Below are 21,326 nucleotides of genomic sequence, written 5' to 3' on the forward strand. Positions count from 1 at the left end.
TCTATTGTACAAGTCTGCATTTTGGTCATGTATACGTGTCACTTAAATGTAAATGCATGCTTTTGATATTATCTGTATCTTCTTTTATCAAGAAAAATACAGTTCTGTATTCCCTGTTGACAACTAAAAAATGCAATTCCGTATATCCCCTGTATACATTGAAAATACGATTCCGTATATCCCCTGTATATGTAGAAAATACCATTTCGTATATCTTCTGTATATGTAGAAAATACGATTCCGTATATCATCTGTATATGTAGAATATACGGTTCCGTATATCCTCTGTATACGTAGAAAATACGAGTCCGTATATCCTCTGTATATGTAGAAAATACGGTCCCGTATATCCTTGGTATATTTATAGTATACTAGGGATAGCAACCTTAATATAGTCCGTATACGGGATTTTATTCTCCGTATACTTCAAAAGTACGAAAAATATACGTACATGTATATGGGGCAAATACGGAATTCCGTATATGCCTGATGCATATACGGACTTCCCGTATACCCGGTGTTCCCTATACGGACTCGTATACTTGGTCCGTATATTCGACGAATACATCCCGTACACGCCCGTATATATCAAAAATACGGGACCGTATATTCCCGTATATCAGTATATTTTTCGCAGTGTTTGACACGGAAGTAACGTCTGGATAAGACGGTAAGTAATTAAAAAGTGATTATTACTTCACATTGTTTTCTTTTGTCATATTTTTTTTAAACTTTGTATATCCTGATTATCTGTAGAGATGGAAAATTATTTGAGCAAAAAAGTATGTGTAACATAAGTGCCTTAACGGACGGCGAAAAACTAGGTTAATATTTCGTGTTTTAGCTTTGCGACTCCCCATGCAAAGATACTATGTACAAATTGCAGGCTAAAATACAAGATTCAAACTGTGGCTTGATTTCGCCCATGAAACGACAAAGGATACGACAAACTGTTGATTAAGACATGATACATAGAATGTTGCGGGGCGAAAAGTCGCCAGGAGAAAACTCGTTAAAACTGCAAATTTCGCCCCACGCGAAAAAAATATTTTCGTCTTTTCGCATTTCGCACGGAACAAATCAGCCACCATATCCGAAATATATTTGTATTTCAAAAATAAGTTCGATGACTGCATGATGTTTACACTTCAATTAATGCAGACATTTAAAGGTATTTATAGAATAGTTTAAATACCACCGAAGCCGATAAATTGTAATATCGCGTCACGATTAACATAATAAAACGACAACGCTTAAGACTAAGCGGTAGTTCATTGTTAAACCAGTTTATAGCGCTTTTTGATAAGTCACACGAACAACACTTTCTATTTTGAAAATTTTAAGGGTAAGGCGGAACGGGCATAAAGCAAGATGGTTTCTGATCAATAACTTAAGTTCAAATTGACTGTCTCAATTTAACTTGGTATATAGGGAGCTTATGGAAGACCTCGCTTTCGCTAGCTTAGGTTTACGTTTGCGGTTACTAAAAAAAGAAACTGGTTTCTGGTCAATACCTAGAGTAGATGGGATAATATAATAAAACTTGGTATGCAGCAAGCTTATGCGGATAAATCGCTGAATATTGCTTTTGGGGCCCCTAGGGTCAAAATCATTAATTTGTTAGGAATAAACTGGGTTTGTTGCAAAGCATATGTAAAGACCTCATTTGAGATTGCTTTTTGGTCAGGTAAAGGTCAAATCACTGTTTCTTAAAAAAGATTATTTTCCGGTAAAAATCTTTAGTAAGGAATGACATAATTCAATAAAACTTGTGTGAGCAAGCTTATGTGAAAACCTTACATTCGTGTGGGCCGTCAAGGTTGCTGAAACTAAAAATGGAACATTTGGTTTCTTGTCAAAAACTAGAGCTAGGTATGAGATATTTCAATAAAATTTGGTGTGTTGCAAGCTAAGGGGGACGTCGTCACTTGCTTTTGGGTCATGCAGGTTCGAAGTCAATGTTGCTGCTACTGAAATAGAAAATTTAATTTTCTGGTCAGTAATAATAAGAATTCGGAATTGGACAAATCAATAAAACTTTGTGTCTAGCAAAGATGATTTGAAGACCTTGCTTGCTTTTAAGTCACATAGGATCAAGTCAATGTCATTGTTACTAAAAATAGAAATTGGTTTCAGGTGGATAAACAGAGTAATGTGTATGATTTATAAAAGTATTTGGTGTATGACTAGCTAGCTAATGTGGAAACCTTACTCTGAAATTTTCTTAGGGCCCCTCCCTCCAGGATCAAGGTCAATGCTACACCAATTCCTAAATCTGCGGTAATTACAAAATGCTCGTTTATTTATTTTGTTTCTTTACTATTCATCCTCTATATTGCACAAAGTTACATTGTTTATTGCTAATATTTGTACCACAACTAAGAACAGAACTTTCTAGAATGTTGATAATTGAAAACCTGCTTCAGTTTCACAACCATATCTCGTGTAAATGTACTGTTAAGCCATTTCAAAGCTTAATGTAAATTAAATTTTAGTACCATTTTTATCATATTTGTGTGTCTCCTGCATTTCGATTTTTTATATAACAGTACATACTTTTATTTAGAAAATAACATTTAGAACATTAAATTACATTTACTATCGTATGTTTCCTGACCTGCATTATTGCATTGATATAAAAAATTGAGTAATTATGTACTCTTCTGCGCATCGGTCAAATGTTTCACTATTTAATAAGCTGCTAACGGAGATAAGTATAAATGTTTAGACAGCATAGTGCATTACCGAAATCATAAGGTAAACAGCATTAATCGATTTCGCTTCTATCTGTTTAATCTACGTCTAACGTTTATAACCTGATTTATCCCATGTGATGTTTATTTTTGACCGAACGCATTCATCTCGACTTGTTCCATTTCTCATGATAAATTACCCCGTTGTTTATTGTGCCAAATAAATAAATAACGATGTATAAAAAAAACTTAGAAATAACATAAATTATACAAGTTTACAAGGTTTGCTTCTTGTTCTATAATGTTTTCCTTTTTATCGAACTTTATGTTTCAGCATAAACAGTGCATCTGCGCCCTCTTCCTGATAAAAGCCATATAAGATGCGCTAGTAAATCTCTGTCAAGTCTGCAGTTGTTACCATAGTGTATATCTCAGCAAAAGCACTGATTTGATGTCTTTTTGTGCATGATGTCAGACAAAGATCGTGGCTATTACAAGTTTATCCAGGAACTTTGTCCGCAGACACTCGTAGAAGTGTGCAGAATGAGAAAGTCATATAAAGATATGCTTCAGCAGGTTAAGTGTTTTTTCTCTCTCTTACTTTATAAGAAAGCTTTTTCGAAAATTCTAATGCAATTTATGTGAAGTTTTCTGGAAATGGGATTGAATTCAAAAGTGTTTATAGCCGACATATTTTCGTCTCAAGCAGTAAATGTTATGTAAGAAATAATAAGAAATGAACATCTCAAATCCAACGAGTGCTGCAAATCAAATCATAATGTGCATTTTAAACAAATAGCGATGTCCTTTTAAATTACATGAAATTTTTAATTCTCTTTTTTTCCAGCAAATTATATTCAAACCAAATTATCATTTTGATTTGCATTCATCATTTGTATTGTTTTAGGTTGAAATCTTATCAGACATATGGAATGGCACAGGTATGTTTATTTCTTTTTTAAAAATATTTGTCGGTACACTTTCTCTATTGAAAAATTACATAATGGTTAACTAAAGGCGAGAACTTAAGATAATGAAAGCATGTCAGGATAAAATATTTATGATTAATATTTCGTTTATTTTCTTCTTGTTGCTTGTCTTCATTGATTAATATTGTTTTACTATGCACCCTGTGTCCTAACAATGTCAATAAAAAAATCATCATAAACGGTTTTTTTGTACATAAAATGTTAACATGTCGTGTTGTGTAAACATTGTTATCTCTATCGAATCTTATCCCTGTTAAAACTTTTTCTATATTAATTCTATCTAGCTTACATAGTTACGAAGTTTGCAAAGACGTGTTATGGTATCAAAATCTGCCTGCAACGGAATATCGGAAAAGAGGACAATACACTGGACGCGTCAATTGTTTACATTCAGGTTTATGTCTGCTTTTGTCTGTTGAGGTCTTCTAGTTTTATCCTTTATTTTGATGTCCTTTTACCAACAGTATCTTTTTTGGTAGATCTTAAGGCAAACATAAATAGACGTATTTTCAAAGTATAAGTTGATTACAAGACATTGATTGTCCACTTAATGTGGTTGTAAGCATGACATGAACAATAAAGAATTATTTTTCAGTGAGGTATTAAAAATCATGTTTATAAATTCGCCTGAAGTTAAATTAGATTTTCAACACGTTTACAGTTTCTCCTTCATTTTACCGATGCCTTTTTAAATAGGTATTGTTTGACAGTATATCAGCACCTGTTTCTACATCTATGAACATCATTGCCGATATCAATAAATGGAAACAAGACAATTTCGCAGAAGGCACCGATTCCAAAGGTACAAATACACTTTGCATATACCAATAGATTATTATTTGATATCTAAAATGTAATCGCGACACATTGTCCAGTCCAAAAGATCAAACATCACTGTGCTCTCGTCCATTTATTATATTCATATAATTTCCCAGTAACATGCATTTCGAATGAGGGCCCGGGCCTCACCCAAGGTTACAAGTACTTCCTTTTAACCCAGAGAACCATGAAAAACATATACATTAAACATAACATTGATAAAGAAAAGAAATCTGGGAACGGTAGCAATTGTAGTTGATGGAAGTCTAGATATAGGTAATTGTAAAGAATAAAGGTCTGATAAGAATGAAAAAAGATTATCATAGAGTTATTTGGCCATACTGGTGTTTCATATATCTGCTACACTTACAGTTTTCATATTTTGTAATTTATATTGTTATAAGTTATAATTAGTTGATAAATTGATGTTGAACAGAAATATTCTCATTGTTCAATTTAAGGTATGAAAATAGCACAATATTCATCCAGGAACTTTAATCGTTCGGCAAGAGTGTGTATAATCGTATGCTACGAAACATATATGGTTATCGGAGAAGGATTGAACATCATGGTTTTCATCAATAACATCTATCATAAAATTACAGATGACTATGCAAATCAAAACAATTTAATGATCAACAACAATGCGGCAATTATTTGCACACGTAAGGATATTGGTATATATTAAATCAAAAGACTAATTATTTTGCTAAATGAATGGCTTAATTGAATATGTACGCTACTCAGAAATAAAATTCAAGGTACAATATAAAACATTTTTTATTAAGAAAATGTAAAAGTGCTATCATATAATGTGTCTAATATGGTGAATGAATCCTGTCGTTTCCAATTACTGCAAGGTAAATCTAATGTTATTTGTCTTGGGGTCGATTATCAAAATCTATCATTTAAATTGTATTAAAGTGAATGCTACTATGTTTTTTCTGTCTATTTCTTTTTAAAAATAACAGATCAGTTTTGCGGCCAAAAGCCAATCACAGACACAAATAGTTGCAATGAGGAGGACAATTTAGAACGTTCGGAAAGCTATACAACTCCGCGGGTAAAATTCGTTTTGCATAATAACATTTAAATGTAACTATTTATACTATTATAAGAGAGGCAACTCTGTCGATCTTGTTAAAATAATTTGTAATATATAAGTTGACAATTAAACTTGACCATAAAACCATAACACTGTTTCATTATTAGAATAAATGATTACCATAACGGGATAAAGATTATGGACTCATCAATATGCTTTGTATATTTGGTGGCGTGTATGTCCATTTAATTGTTGTCTATTATATTTGATATCAGGGTCATTTAGACTTAAAAATTTCAGAAAATATGGATGGAGATGTTCATCTGAAACGTACCCGAAACAAGAAACCAAACCTTTATTTGGATAAATTACTCATGGTAAGAAAACATGTAATAAAAGTTATGTAATATCTACTTCTTGAGCTAATAACTCTACTTATAGCTTGAAATCAGTTATTTAAATATAATACTTAATAAATTATGAGAAAAATAAACATTTCTGGAGCAATTATCGTGTGTTCATTCATAAAGTTACATTTGACTATGCTTGATATAGATTACACGTTATTATTCTTCTTTTCAGGTCCTGTTCATCCTCTTCACCATAGGCCATGTTGTAAATGGAGCTCCCCGCAACGACAATACAATAATGTTTTCGAAAGATTTGCTTGTATCGAAATACTGTAACATTGACAATTTTTATTCATTGAATGAACTCTGTCACACCAATGGAAATGACCTTCAACTCGTGACAGACAGCTGCGATTTCTCAGATCTATGTGATGAAGATGAAAAGCCATATTGTATCAACACTAATGAATTTGGTGCCTTCGTGTGTTTGAAAAAGAATTTATCATGCAAGAAAGGTACATTGATTAATATGAATCATAGTTAAATATATGTCAGTTAATTGTTAAGTATCCTGTTAATTCATGATTGTGACAAATTTTATTCTAATTATAAACTAATGCTAGAGTTTAATAATAATACCTTTCCTGAAACGTCCGTTCTTTATAAATGTTAAATGGGACGTAGCAAGAATAAATATACCATTTTCATATTAATTATTTTGTTTATTATCTGGATTGATTGTCGTCTTAACGTTAATGTTACTGTTGTTTCCTGGTATGACGAAAACAATATACTCTTGAAATATTTATCAATATATAAATATTTATTTAACATTCTTAAAACGTTTCCATTAATCATTATTAACAGTATCTTCATTTTAATAACAAGTTACCATTTTTGTAATGGAGTGCATTTCATGTTAATTCTGCAGTTCGATTTACCTTCATTACCTTCAATGTCCATTTTAGGACGGTATTACAAGGCATTCGTTGATGATAAATTTAAAAACAAAATATTTCTCCTGGAAGATGATTGTGCAGACGGAAAATACCAGCAATATGAATCTGACTGTATCCACGCATGTACAAACGAACACAGAGACCTGAATGACATCCCTGAAAGATACGTTGTGTTTTCCGTGGGAGACACAGTTAACCCTACCCAAGTTTATTGCAACTTTAAACTTGGATTCTTCAACGCCCATGGCAATTTTCTGCTGGATTACGACCGAGATGAATTCACTTACTCGTTCTTGTGTGAACATATTAACGATAATAATCCATGCATATCGACGAATCTCCCTCTTCCAAGTAAATCTTTTGTAATATGTTTTTCCTTTTTAATTCTTATATAATGCATGTTTAAAATTTTACTGATACTGTTATTTTGTAACGGACAATCGTAACGTTCATTATGCACTGATAGACACTTCTAACATGACTGTTTTCGGAATTGTTTTGCAGAAACAGGGCTTCAAATATTATTCTCAAATTACTTCAGAACTTAATCAGCCACTTCCTACACATCATTAATAAAATCATTCATCCCTGATGAATTATCAGTTCCACAAGTCGATTACTACGAATGAATGCAATTTTTAACCTTTTAACTTGCTGTTTAAGCAAATGCTTATATGTTAAGTGATTATGTGCATGCATGGCAAATGTATTTTCTTTCGAACTCTCCATTCCACTACTTTAATCAAAGTGACAAACGGTATGTGCCTCTTCTCCCACTTCTAGCCTTAAATTTAAATTTCAGATGGCACTTGTGCTGATAAATGTGATGAAGGGTTTGAGAGGAAAGCACCTGACTTTGAATGCACTCGAATGTAAGTGAATATCTTCTAAGAAATATTAAATGTGAAATGGAATATTTGTTTTTTTGCAGACACTACAATTAAACAAATGCAACAAAATGTATTCATTTATTTACTTAAATTTGTATATTTCTTATATTTAGAATTATATAATATAGAAGTGAATTGAGCCTATGAAATATGTTATTACAGATTAATGATATTAGATATATAATGCGAATATAATGTATAATTATTTGGCGATATTACAGACCCAGAATACAAACACTACTGACATTTTATTAATAAACACTACATAAGGAGAACCTTACAATCTAAATTCAGTAGTTACTCTGCTGTCACACTGGTGCAATTTTCGTGTCTGATTGTTTGGCTGTGCTCAACTCTATTAATTTAGATGATACATGTGCATAATTCATTCTCAGAAATGAAAAAGAAAAACATTTATAGAGATTTCTTGCATGAATCTTGATTTCATAGGGACATTTTTCCTGAGACAAAAACATTAACATTACAACCAGCTACAGAGAAAACATCTTTTACAACGTATATGCATCCTAAGACAACGACACTGCCAAAGAGCGAGACACCAGGTAAATTCATGTAAACTATACTTTCTTTACATATGATCACATCATACTTTGAATGAGTCTAAAGTATTTTGCTTAATACGCAAACTTGTATAAATTATACGGTCACGTTCATATTGTAATTGTAATAAACGTTAAAAGGTTAAGCAACACATAACGATACAAATATTTTATACAAGTATCCAACTAGTTTGATAAGTGCTGTCTTATGAGAAACAAGAAGCAATGTGAAGTGAGTTCTGGAACAAGGGTGTGTATATGTATATAGAGATCAGTGACCAAACTACAAAATTGAATAAAATTATGGTAAGTCCGCGACTTTTATTTTAATAACAACTAATCACAACACGGCCAATGTCTCTGTTACTGGTTTGGCGTAAGTACTATAATTATACTCTTATATTATAATGAACAAGGAAAGCTTAAACATGAATAAAAAGGGTATTTAAACATTTCAACAAGTGTCCGTAGTCTAACAAAATAATAACATATTTCAGAAATTACACAAAGAACGTATGCCAATGGCAATACAGTAGATCCTGGTGATAAACAGAGCCTGGAATTTCCTTGGTGGGCATTTATATGTAAGTATAAAAATTTGACGTAATACATTAACTTTAAAATACATGTAAATGAATAATGATCATTGTTATATTTTACATTTCTTAAACGAATAAAAGTACAACCAGGCATACAATAAAATAAAGTAAAATATTAACTACTTGCATAATTTTGTATACCACAAATAGATTTTGAGATTCTGTATAACTTACTGTGAGGTCTGATTTTTAGCAAAGTATTTTAATTGTTATATATTTTGATATTTACAGTTATATTTGGCGTACCTATAGGATTTGTGTCAGCAATTTTGTATTATGTGAAAAGAAGTAAGTATTAAAAAACAATAATAAATATGACATCTGATAGACCCGAAAACAATATTTTTTCATATAACAATAAATTACGGATCATTTTATATTACCTCAATAGAATGTGTTCTGTACGCAAAGATGCATGGTATATGTTGAATAATATTAACTGAACAATTTATTTTCTTCAATTTAATGTCCTATATAATTTTAGCTGTTTATAGTTAAAGAGGGCGAACGTTTTACAATTATGTTACTGAAGATCTTGCAAAGGGTCATGTCATCTATAGTAAATTAAATAGAATGCTCAACAAGGGAGAAGACATTCCCCAAACTCAGTCGAAATAAAACCCAGGAACATCTGTAAGAGAATCAGCAAGAAGGAAAACACAGCGGACGATATCTGATTATCAAATCAAATTTGCTTGTTTTAATTACAAAGGAATTTAAACCTTGGATACACCGACCTGATAATAGAATGGACAAGTCGTCTTATACCTACGAAGACCAGTGGGGACGGACATTTCAACTTCATGTATTCCCCATTTCATCTTCGTGAATTCACGATTTCAACTCTTAAATTCACTATATTAACTTCAAGATTACATGATTTCAACTTCATGAATTAATATTTTGAACTTCAAGATTTAAACTTCAAGAATTCATGTTCGCAAATTCTTGAATTTACGGTTTCAAATTCATGTAGTTGAAAAACTTGAATTCATGATGTTAAATTATGAAGTTCAAAAGTGAATTCAGTCCCGAAGTTGATCTTGCGAAGTTGAACTCGTAAATTTATGAAATTAAAATCATGAATTCCTGAATATCTTGAAAACATGAATTTTGACGCTATGATTGAACGACTATAAAAATATGCTAATAAAAAAGTATTCTTTGTTATTTCTAACCGAAATATAATTTTTATGAAATATGCAGAAAGAGATGAGCGACTAAGGCAAGCAGTGACATACAATAATAGAACTTACATAGAGAATCAGATCATAACTGTACAAACATCTGACAGTTTGAATCTACCAGGTCATCTGGGTACATTATTACAGCCGGGAAACAATAGTGTAAGTGATAAAATCTACAACATATAACTATAACCACAAATAGTAATTTTTTTATTTGTTGTAAGTGACATTAAGTTTTTACGAGGTTTCAGTTTTATATAATGTCTTTGCACTTTTTGTAAATGTCAAACAAGCCCTTGGCTACTCGTTCAGTAGAATTCGACCTGTTGGGTACTCTTCAAAATATGGATTTACCTCCATATTGTACAGATTTCAGTTGATTTACTTATTTTTTTATATCTTAAAAATCTTGTGTGTGTGCGCAAGCGTGTGTGCGCGCGTGTGTGTGTTTGTCTTATAATATATAGACATTCTTTGTTGCAGGGTGCATCATTGTTTATTCTTTCTTTTTTAGGATGATCAACAGAGCAGTGAGTTAAAAATTGAAGAAAAGTTTTCTTAACTATAAGTCTAGTCTTCTATTCTATAAAAGATATTACCTTGAACCTTTATCTTAAATACTAAATACATTATAGATTATGATTATCACATTGAACAAGTCCATTATAACCATTATCACCGTTTTTCTAAAAAGGGCAAAATAACTTAAGAGTAGTATAGGGGCTTCTTTAACGCCACGTCTGCGCATACGCGACGCCATATTGGATTCTATTTTTAAAATGACATTTTCATTGTTCTATTTTTAGAATGTGATCATCCGTCTAATTTTAGAAATCAATTTTAATCTCCTGGAAGTATACGGAACCAACTCTTATACACGATCTAGGGCTGGAATCGCGGACATTGTAGGTCAGGTCCTCGGCCCTAGTCGGAGAGATAATTACCATCATTACAGATAAAAGAAATGTTTGTAAATAGATACGTGCTTAACATTTGAATTTATAAATTTAAAAAAATTACAAATAGTTTTTTAATAATTATGTTCAAAATAAATAATATTTATACATTTAATATTTGTAAAATATAACTTGTTTACTCTCCAACATCTAGTAAGGAAATGACTGTAAGGCGTAGCGTCCTTGTAGACTGCGCATGTGCCGATCTATTTTTAGTCGCGGTCTTTCACAATCACCAGGAGCTATTTCATCAGCCCCACGCAGGTGTCAATGAAAGAAAAAGCATTGGGCATTAAGTACAGTCGCCGCTCAGTCTAGGCTTATAATACCTAGCAGAACTATGTTGAATAAAAAACCTTTGTCCTTCGTTACTAAATATAGCTTTTCATTAATCAAAGTTCGGTTCGCTCATCACAAAAGATCAATAGAATTGACGGTCAATTATTTTCGTTTGATGTCCCCGAAAAGCAATTAAATTGCGTTCAAGCGTTATACGGCCATTTATCAATGTTAGAAAAAGTCATTAAATGGCATTGAGGCGTAAATGGTTTACCTGGTGCGTGTCGGACAAGGTCTTGACAAATGCTACAAGCTCGTACTTTGAAACTGGAAGTACTGGAAGTGAAATCACTCATGAGTAAAAATCATTAAAATATCCAAAATAAGCTTACCCCAGTCTTTATTCCTCGCCTATCAATTTATTTATGACAATACACTATAGCCTATCGTTGAACGGTCCAGTTACGACAGGTTTAAACCGGTATTGCTATTTTTGATCAGCCAATGAAATTGAAGAACGATGACGTCTAAAAATAGACAGCCTCATTTTGAACCCACTCATTTTCATCAACCAATGAAAAGTGGAGAAGCATGACTGGATAAATTTTGACATTATGTATCTAGAAAAAAAACGCCTTTTTATCTTTTATGCAACACTTTACAATATCGATTTTCAAGATATTTGTTTCATTTGATAGACCTGATCAAATGCTTCAAAATAATCCCTAGGTTTTCGATTCGATTTTTAGACGTTCTCGAGTTATGGCCCTTTATTGTTTTTTTAAACCACTTTTTTCAAAATCCATAAATCCCTTAGATGTATTTACCGTTTGAATAATCTCTGCGAGTAGATACAGAAAATGTATTATTATATGGTTCTATCTCTTACCATTTCTGAGATAGGAGAGTTTGAATATGGCAGACAAAATCACTCATGCGGAAAAACGCGCATAACTTTTTCGTTTATGAACGAAACATAGTCGTGTTTGGTATCAAATTGAAGGACTTGACGAGTACATTATAGTCACGCGATCAAACTAGATGTCAAGTCACTCATGCATGAAATTCATTTTTTCTCCCCAACCAACGGAGTGATCTTATCAATACCTGTATCGAACGAAATGTATTACTCTCTAGATTCAGAAAATGTATACTTTTGTATCGCTGTCTCGAACAGGGCCTGAGAAATGAAGTAAAATCACTCAAGCGTAAAAAGTGGAATTACGCCTTCCTTAGTCAATATGACCCAGTCATGTTTGGTATCGTACGAAATGTTTTAAGGCGCTCTTTATTCATACGGACTAAAAATCACTTGTGAAAACGCTCTATTTCTACTAAACATTCTTTGTTGAAAATACTGTACTTGAAATATAAACTCAACTTACTTCGTAATGATGTTTACTCTATGATGTCCAATCACCAAATGACTGAAGTCACCACTGTGATACATTATACTGCCGCCGCCGCCACCACCACCGCCACCAAAGCCACCACCACCTTCACACCACCACCACCACCTCCTCCACCACCACCACTGCCACCGCCTCCTCTACCACCACCACTACCGCCACTTTCACACCACCACCACTGGTGGTAGTGATGGTTGTGGTGGTGGTAGAGGTGGTGGAGGTGGTGGTGCTGGTGGTGGTGGCGGTGGTTGTGTTGGTGTTGGCGGCGGCAGTTTTGGCGGCGGTGGTGGCGGCGGCGGTTGCTGCGGCATTGGTTGTGGCGGTGGTGATGGCAGTGGTGGCGGTTGTGATGTTGGTGGTTGTGGCGGTGGTGGTGGTGCAGGTGGTGGTAGAGGTAGTGGTTGGTGGTGGTGGAGGAGCAGGAGATAAATAGAAGACAGATCCTGTTTCCAGTCATACGTGTTTATTGATAAAATATACGCAGGAAAACATATTCTTTTTTTATACACACGTATTAAAATCTGACTGGCTGCTGTTTTTGGCATGACGTTATTCATCTATTTATGTTTTTAATAATCACGTGACCAAAATCGTTGGTCAAACAATCCTTCTGTCTGATTCGTAAGAAAAGAGAAACTGCTGTTAGATTGGACAATATAATTTCTAAATTTAGATCAGCGCATGCATATAATGTATCGCAGTGGTGACTTCAGTCATTTGGTGATTGGACATCATAGAGTAAACATCATTACGCAGTAAGTTGAGTTTATATTTCAAGTACAGTATTTTCAATGAAGAATGTTTAATTGAAATAGAGCGTTTATGCACTAGTGATTTTAGTCCGTATTCATAAAGAGCGCCTTAAATGACCGGGTTATGTTGACTTAGGAAGGCGTAAATCCACATTTTACGCTTGAGTGAATTTACTTCATTTCTCGGGCCCTATTCGAGTCAGCGATACAAAAGTATACATTTTCTGAACCTAGTTTGTAATACCTTGTTCGATACAGGTATTGATAAGATCACTCCGTTGGTTGGGGAGAAAAATGAATTTTACGCACGAGTGACTTGACATCCGGTTTGATCGCGTGACTATAATGTACTTGTCAAGACCTTAAATTTGATACCAAACACGATTATGTTTCGTTCATAAACGAAAAAGTTATGCGCGTTTCTCCGCATGAGTGATTTTGTCTGCCATATTCAAACTATCCTACCTCAGAAACGGTATAAGATAGATCCATATAGTTAAAATTTTCTGTATCTACTCGCAGAGATATTTCAAACGGTAAATACATCTAAGGGTTTTATGGACTTTGAAAAAAGTGGTTTAAAAAACCAATAAAGGGCCATAACTCGAGAACGGCTAATAATCGAATCGAGAACCTAGAGATTATTTTGAAGCATATGGTCAGGTCTATCAAATGAAACAAATATCTTGAAAATCGATATCATGAAGTGTTGCATAAAAGACAAAAAGGCGTTCTTTTCTAGATACATAATATCAAAATTTATCCAGTCATGCTTCTCCACTTTTCATTGGTTGATGAAAATGAGTGGGTTCAAAACGAGGCTGTCTATTTTTAGACATCATCGTTCTTCCATTTCATTGGCTGATCAAAATAGCAACACCGTTTTAAACCTGTCGTAACTGGACCGTTTAACGATAGGCTATAGTGTATCGTCATAAATAGTTTGATAGGCGAGGAATAAAGACTGGGGTAAGCTTATTTTGGTTATTTTAATGATTTTTACGCATTAGTGATTTCACTTCAGGTTTAACAGTACGAGCTTGTAGCATTTGTCAACACCTTTCGTTTGAATACTTTGTCCGACACGCACCAGGTAAACCATTTACGCCTCAATGCCATTTAATGACTTTTTCTAACATTGATAAATGGCCGTATAACGCTTGAACGCAATTTAATTGCTTTTCGGGGACATCAAACGAAAATAATTGACCGTCAATTCTATTGATCTTTTGTGATGAGCGAACCGAACTTTGATTAATGAAAAACTATATTTAGTAACGAAGGACAAAGGGTTTTTGTTCAACATAGTTCTGCTAGGTATTATATGCCTATACTGAGCTGCGACTGTACTTAATGCCCAATTGACACCTGCGTGGGGCTGACGAAATAGCTCCTGGTGATTGTGAAAGACCGCGACTAAAAATAAATCGGCACATGCGCAGTCTACAAAGACGCTACGCCATTACAGTCATTTCCGTACTAGATGTTGGAGAGTAAACAAGTTATATTCTACAGATATTAAATGTATAAACATTATTTATTTTGAACATATTAAAAAACTATTTGTAATTTTTTTAAATTTATAAATTAAAATGGTCAGCACGTATCTATTTACAAACATTTCTTTTATCTGTAATGATGGTAATTATCTCTCCGTCTAGAGCCCAGGAGCTGACCTACAATGTCCGCGATTCAAGCCCTAGATCGTGTATACGAGTCAGCTCTGTATACTTCTGGAAGATTAAAATAGATTTCTAAAAATAGACAGATGATCACATTATAAAAATAGAATGATGATGTCATTCTAAATATAGAATCCAATATGGCGTCGCGCATGCGCAGACGTGGCGTTAAAGAGGGCCCTATACTACTCTTAAGTCTGAATAAAAGAAGTACGTTCTAGAATACATCAATTATCTTAAAAATCGTATAATAGATAAGCATTATTTCAGAAATTTTCAATTCTAAGACTGTTAAAAAAACACAGGGCATGGCTTTTTTTAAAAAAAAAAAAAATGAAACTCATTTCCTTTACATTGCAGATGGTGGAGATTAAACAGAACAACATTCCTCATTGTTCACACATTTTCAGTTGAATGACATGCCGGTTGATGTTAATGATGCAAATCTTGAGTACACCATTATAAGAGACAGAAAAAAATGACTGAAATATGTTAATTTTAATCCGCCTGCGAAAATAGTCATATCATTCTTTGTTTGGTAAATATATTAAATATTTACCATTTTCCTGTGATTTAAACATGGTACAAAAATATTTTTTTAAAATCTATTGATATAGTAGCATACATTACCAGATATAAGTCATTTTTCTTAATTTCTTCTATATTGACATCCCACCATTTAGTGGTTTCCCTTCGTAAATTTCCACAGACAAAATTGTGCAATTTAAAGCTTTAATATTTGAATTATATATCCCAAACTTGTGGTTATAGAAAATTGCTCAAATTAGATACTCACAAAGATTATGAAACTGTTATAGAGTTTTTGATTCAAAACTTATTTTGTCTATATTGTTTGTCTTGTTTTAATGTGTGCACAAAGGTTTTGTGATGTTTAGTTAAAGTGTTTTATTTGAAACGGAAAAAATACATGTGGACAAAAAATAAACGGAAACAGTACATAGAATTATACATGTATTTAGCATACTCTTAATTTCAACAGCAACTTCAAATATCATATTTCTAAGAGTATTTTATTGTGATTCGTTGAAATCATAAACATCACGCTTATCTGTGTCGAGTTTTTATTTATTAAAACATTAATACTACAGCCGTAACATGTGATACTTGATAATGACATTAAATAACATGTCGACTGGCAACATGCAATTTACATTCAACGTTTTACTTTTTATCCGTTCCGTCAAAAGGGGAAATGTATATCATTTTGCAACAATATGTGTTAAAATCTGTGCCCAATATGAAAAATAAAAATGACTCAAATGTAATAATGACAAAAAGAGTTACTGCCAAGTTTGTTGTTATTCATATAAAAGGCACCTTTAGTAATATGTTTTTTTTATAGAAAAGATAAACAATCATTTGGTACACAGTATTTGACATGTTTCAGTTAAAATTCTTTTGCTGTTTGTTCTTAAATATGAGATGTGAACGAGAACGATTTATCTTAGCTTTTTCTTGCTTAAAGTTGCAGAAATATCTTGAAAACATGCGAGCTCATATTTAAAACGTTCAGAGTCTTTGTGTCCTTTGAAATATTTAAATACATTGTGTTTTTGAACAAATTCTATTTGTCTATCCTGTCTATTATTTCATTTTTGGTTGTGTTTGTATGATTCTAAAAATATAAATATCATTTATCAGTTATTTTAACAACTGTGATATATTTAATGTTGTTTTTTGTATTGAAATTACAAATGTATATAGATTTTGTACTTACCAGACTAATTTTTATTCATAAATTACTAAAAATTAAAAAGATAAAGCATTATGTGTCATTAACACGTATTTCTTTGGCTTCTATAATAAATCGTAACATCTTTCCCAAAACAAAAAATGATAACCTTAACTAGTATTACTTTGCTATCGTTTGTATTACTTTTTAGATGTAGACAGCACATTTTAAATGATGTGACAATATTGAATCGTATTGCATTATTTGTATGCACAGGAATAGTTGTACTTGAATAATAAACCATTTGCAATCTAAGAGACATTTTTGACACTAATTTTTTTATCTTGTAATTCTTTTTCAACTTTCTTTTGTTCACAATAAACAGAGGAAATCTGGTCAAGCAGTCGTGTTTTATTCCAAATTTTTGCAATAACATTCAAACAAAGATGATATTGCACGTAATTTTTCTTGCAAAGCAACTTACCGTCCACACCAGTAGACCTAAGAACCAGGTGAGTGTAAAAGCATTTCGTACGACCTCCAAAGAACATTTAATGTAAATTTAATGTACATCACCTTTTCTATTACGCCCTCGGTCTTACTGGATTTCCCGATAAGGCTTTTTGGTTAGCTAATCAAATCATTATAGAGAGGCATTCGACGGAATTACCATCCGTGCAAAGCCCTTGAATATGCTTTAGGAAAACACCATACACAAATCAGGAAGTCCAGTTGAATTCATCAAAGTCGAACGTACGACACCTCCCTTTAAAAGTTGAAATCATTTTATTATTTTTCTGTCCTAAACTGTTGTGTGTCTAGTATTAGTAATGATATAAAGTAAAGCATATGATGTCAACTAAAGTCCGCAGTGATGAATTACATAAGCCATTCGACATTACGAATATGCTTCCAAAGATTTTTTTTCATATGTGAGTTGACATGCCGATTTGTTTTCGTTTCCTATCTCATGGCCACGAGATGTAACTAAAAATGCTATCTTGTGGCCACGAGATATAACCTAGGACGAAACGAAAAACAAATGCTTTCTCGTTTTTTACACGAGACACAACAAAGTAGAAAAAGCAAAATATCCTAAGTGGCCTCGAGATATAACACAGAAGATAATCAACAAAACAAACAAAAAAAATCGAAAGGAACTTGAAAGCAATTTTTATTCTGAGCACGATATAGAATTTTTGTTTTCTGTTTTTTTCTCAGTAATATCTCTTTGAAACGAGAAAGCAAAGTTTTTTTTAATTTTTTTAGTTATATTTAGTGGCCACGAGATAGCAATTTTGTTGATGTTGTTAAATATCGGTGTCTACGAGAGAAAACAAGAAAAAAAGGAATATCCACTCTGTTCTTCCGTTATATGTAGTGAAGGCGCATTACTAACTTCTTTAAAAGTTCACAAAGAATAAGGTCTGTTTATAAAGGTATGCGTATGTTTTTTTTAAAAAAAAAAACAACACCAAAGTGTTAAGACATTTTTTTCACAAAAAAAACTTTTGTAATTATATTATATCAGAAGAAAGACACATGACAATAAATTAATCTTTATAGTTACAAATTCACAAATTAACATTACCAGAACGTGACTAGACTTTTCTTTTTAAAGACCAGAAATAATGATTTTCTGAATGTTATAAACATTTTCACAATATCTGATTTATTGTATTTTAATGGGAGTCATACATTAGAATACCAGTGACTACACTGGAACTGAACGAGCTATAATATGATAAATAGAATTAACAAATCCAGTTTAAATTTAAAATCTTTTTAATAGAAAATTATTTTTTATTTTATAAAAAGAAATAATTCTCAAATCTTTTCGTTCAAAGGCAATTTATAAAATTGTCATGTGTACTCTGTAAAACGTTAAGTTACGTTAATTGAAATTGATACGATCTTTAAGCGTTTTTTTTCCATCTGTTGAAAGTAACCAAAAATGACAAATATTTGATATCCTTATATCATATAATCAAACTTGTGGCCGCCTAGTCTTCTGGTAAAAATTTAATACACATTAAATGATGCCAGAACCGCCTATTTTATAATATCTTGACAAATCATGTGAAAACGAAAAAATGAAATATTCAAAATATTTACCACTTGAAAATGCAAACTTTCTGTCTGCTCCTTTTACTTGTGTTCCTCATGCTCATTTCTAATCCGGATGTTTAAAAGATCCATTCTTTTTTCATGCTCTTGCTTTGACGATCGTAGGCCAAATATGTTATGGATATTGTTATTTTTTTCCATTAATATTTGTCTATCATGTGATTTATTGCAATAATAAAAAATGATAATAAAAGATGCTAAGCGTCTCATCCTGTACATTTTAAATGTATTAATATAAACATTTTATTTGTCGGAGCCATTGGTTTAAATATCTTCAAACTTGTATTTAAAAACGATGTTGATATGAAGCAGTAGAATAGCTTTCGTCTTAACTACTTCAAAATTTGTTGAATTTAAGTAAACCCGTTATACATTTAATTAATAATACTTTGTTGTGTTAGAATCCATAAGCTTACTGAAACACTGAAATCCGGTCCTGATACCAATAAGTACTAAGCAATGAATGTAAATGTTTGTGCCTAAGGAAACGACGGCTTACCTTTGACAGGGTTTAAACCAACGCAATCAGCAATCCTTTGACTACTAGTCCAACGTGTTAACCACTCGGCCATACCGCCACTCTAGCATTAATTGAACTCGTAATCCAAACATAGTAATAATTCAAAAATAACCAGTGATAAGTAAACTGGAATTAAATTTACATATGTTTTAAATGCTGTAGAAATAAGCTTCAGTCTGGCCAACAAGAGCCGAAACTTTTTTTTCCAATTTTCATTATCAAAAATATTCCGTCCCTTTAAATAATCCGAACATTCGCTAACGAGATTGCAACAGTACACTTTATTTAACGCACAATACATTGGAATGTTATTTAATGCGTACTAGTATATTATATGATATCAGACTTGCCACTCCTCTGAAATTCATTTCTAATAATAATTCCATTCAATTCTTCTTTTACATTCTTTAAGACATTTTGAAATGATTTAGTTGGAAGCTAATCCTGATATTCAATGCATTTTAAACTAGCTAATTGGACTTTTTTAATTTTTTATTTGTGGGAATTGTATTTGGTAAATAGGTAAAATTGAAAACAACGGAGAAAAAATATTTGGTTTCTGTGTCATAAATTGGTTAAATAAAAGGTGAAGTGAGTATTTATATATATATATATATATATATACATTCCTACTTTAAATGATATATTGAAAAATAGCAAGCACATGAACATGTTTAAATAAATCTTATAATTGAAATAAGGGTTCAAATATAATTTTTTTATTTAAAATCATCACTAAGGCACCCGTTTATACTATATAAATGCCCAATTTTTGTAAATATTTTAAAAATATTTCACACAATGAAACGTGTTTTATACAATTTATATAAGGATTGATTTTGTTTTCACCCTAGTTGCACACTGTCATTGGTAGTTTTTTAGGCAAATTATGGAGTGATCAAATAACAGCATGTTTAGATATAACACCTACATTACCTGCTTTCAACCTATCAACTGCTATTGGGGAAATATTAGTTTCATTGGAGAAAACTACCGATTGGTGTTTTAAAAAATTAAAAGTAAAAATTCTCGTTTACATATAAACTGTCTACAACCAATTTACACCGGTGGGCTACAGGTAAAAACGATCAAGTAATCGTTTTTTATCGGTGGGTACTAGGAATTAACAATTTAAACGGGTCCATCAGCGATTGCCGTTTACTACGGTGGCACAGAGGTGACATGTGGGTGTCTTTATTTATCTCGTTCCCACGAGATAATAAGTCGTTCCCACGAGATAATATCTCGTTCCCACGAGATAATTATCTCGTTCCCACGAGATAATAAGTCGTTCCCACGACATAATATCTCGTTCCCACGAGATAATTATCTCGTTCCCACGACATAATATCTCGTTCCCACGAGATAATAAGTCGTTCCCACGACATAATATCTCGTTCCCACGAGATAATATCTCGTTCCCACGAGTTAATTATCTTGTTCCCACGAGATAATATCTCGTTCCCACGAGATAATTTCAGCCAATCAAAACTCAGTATAGTGGAAAAATTAAAAGTTATTTCCCTTTTTTTAACAAATGCTAAAATGGACTTTAACAATCAGGCTAATATTAGAAAACCTTATATCAAGATACTTTCATGAAAGATTGAATTACCGGCAAATAGTGACTGTGTTGCGAGAACAACATGGGATATTATTGTCAATAAGACATTTATATAGACTTTTAAGGTCTGAAGGACTTCAACGAAGGTCGTACTCTGATCCATCTTCAGTTATAGACTTCGTCCAGAATGAACTCCAACATTCAGGCCAGCAACACGGATACAGGATTATGCGTGAAAGATGTCTGGCAAATG

At 32.5% G+C, this 21,326-nt stretch overlaps 1 protein-coding gene across 2 annotated transcripts; it reads left to right on the forward strand.

Annotated features, from left to right (window-relative positions):
* The first annotated feature begins 639 nt into the window (after nt 1-639).
* LOC132736186 (uncharacterized) lies at nt 640-15,718 on the forward strand. Of its 2 annotated transcripts, XM_060723282.1 has the most exons (17): nt 640-670; nt 3,028-3,269; nt 3,601-3,634; nt 3,967-4,076; nt 4,379-4,484; nt 4,963-5,166; nt 5,473-5,564; nt 5,822-5,923; nt 6,129-6,411; nt 6,865-7,206; nt 7,658-7,727; nt 8,196-8,308; nt 8,803-8,889; nt 9,136-9,192; nt 10,111-10,250; nt 10,606-10,621; nt 15,530-15,718. In XM_060723282.1, exons 2-17 carry the CDS (start codon nt 3,159-3,161, stop codon nt 15,541-15,543), a joined length of 1,881 nt encoding a protein of 626 aa, XP_060579265.1. In that variant the 5' UTR covers nt 640-670; nt 3,028-3,158; the 3' UTR covers nt 15,544-15,718. The 2 variants fall into 2 exon arrangements, with proteins under 2 accessions (XP_060579265.1, XP_060579264.1); XM_060723281.1 differs by lacking the exon at nt 15,530-15,718 and having other exon boundaries at nt 10,606-10,777.
* Nucleotides 15,719-21,326: the final 5,608 nt, after the last annotated feature.

Source organism: Ruditapes philippinarum, unplaced genomic scaffold (assembly GCF_026571515.1).
Source record: "Ruditapes philippinarum isolate M1 unplaced genomic scaffold, ASM2657151v2 ctg15726_1_1_1_1, whole genome shotgun sequence".
NCBI classification, from domain to species: Eukaryota; Metazoa; Mollusca; class Bivalvia; order Venerida; family Veneridae; genus Ruditapes; species Ruditapes philippinarum.

What these genes read in the sequence shown, in the direction of transcription:
- LOC132736186 (XM_060723281.1), top strand. Translation starts at nt 3,159, where the DNA reads ATGATGTCAGACAAAGATCGTGGCTATTACAAGTTTATCCAGGAACTT. An exon ending in CGTCAATTGTTTACATTCAG is followed by an intron (nt 4,077 to 4,378) that starts GTTTATGTCTGC and finishes CTTTTTAAATAG; the next exon opens with GTATTGTTTGACAGTATATC. An exon ending in TACAGCCGGGAAACAATAGT is followed by an intron (nt 10,251 to 10,605) that starts GTAAGTGATAAA and finishes TTTCTTTTTTAG; the next exon opens with GATGATCAACAGAGCAGTGA.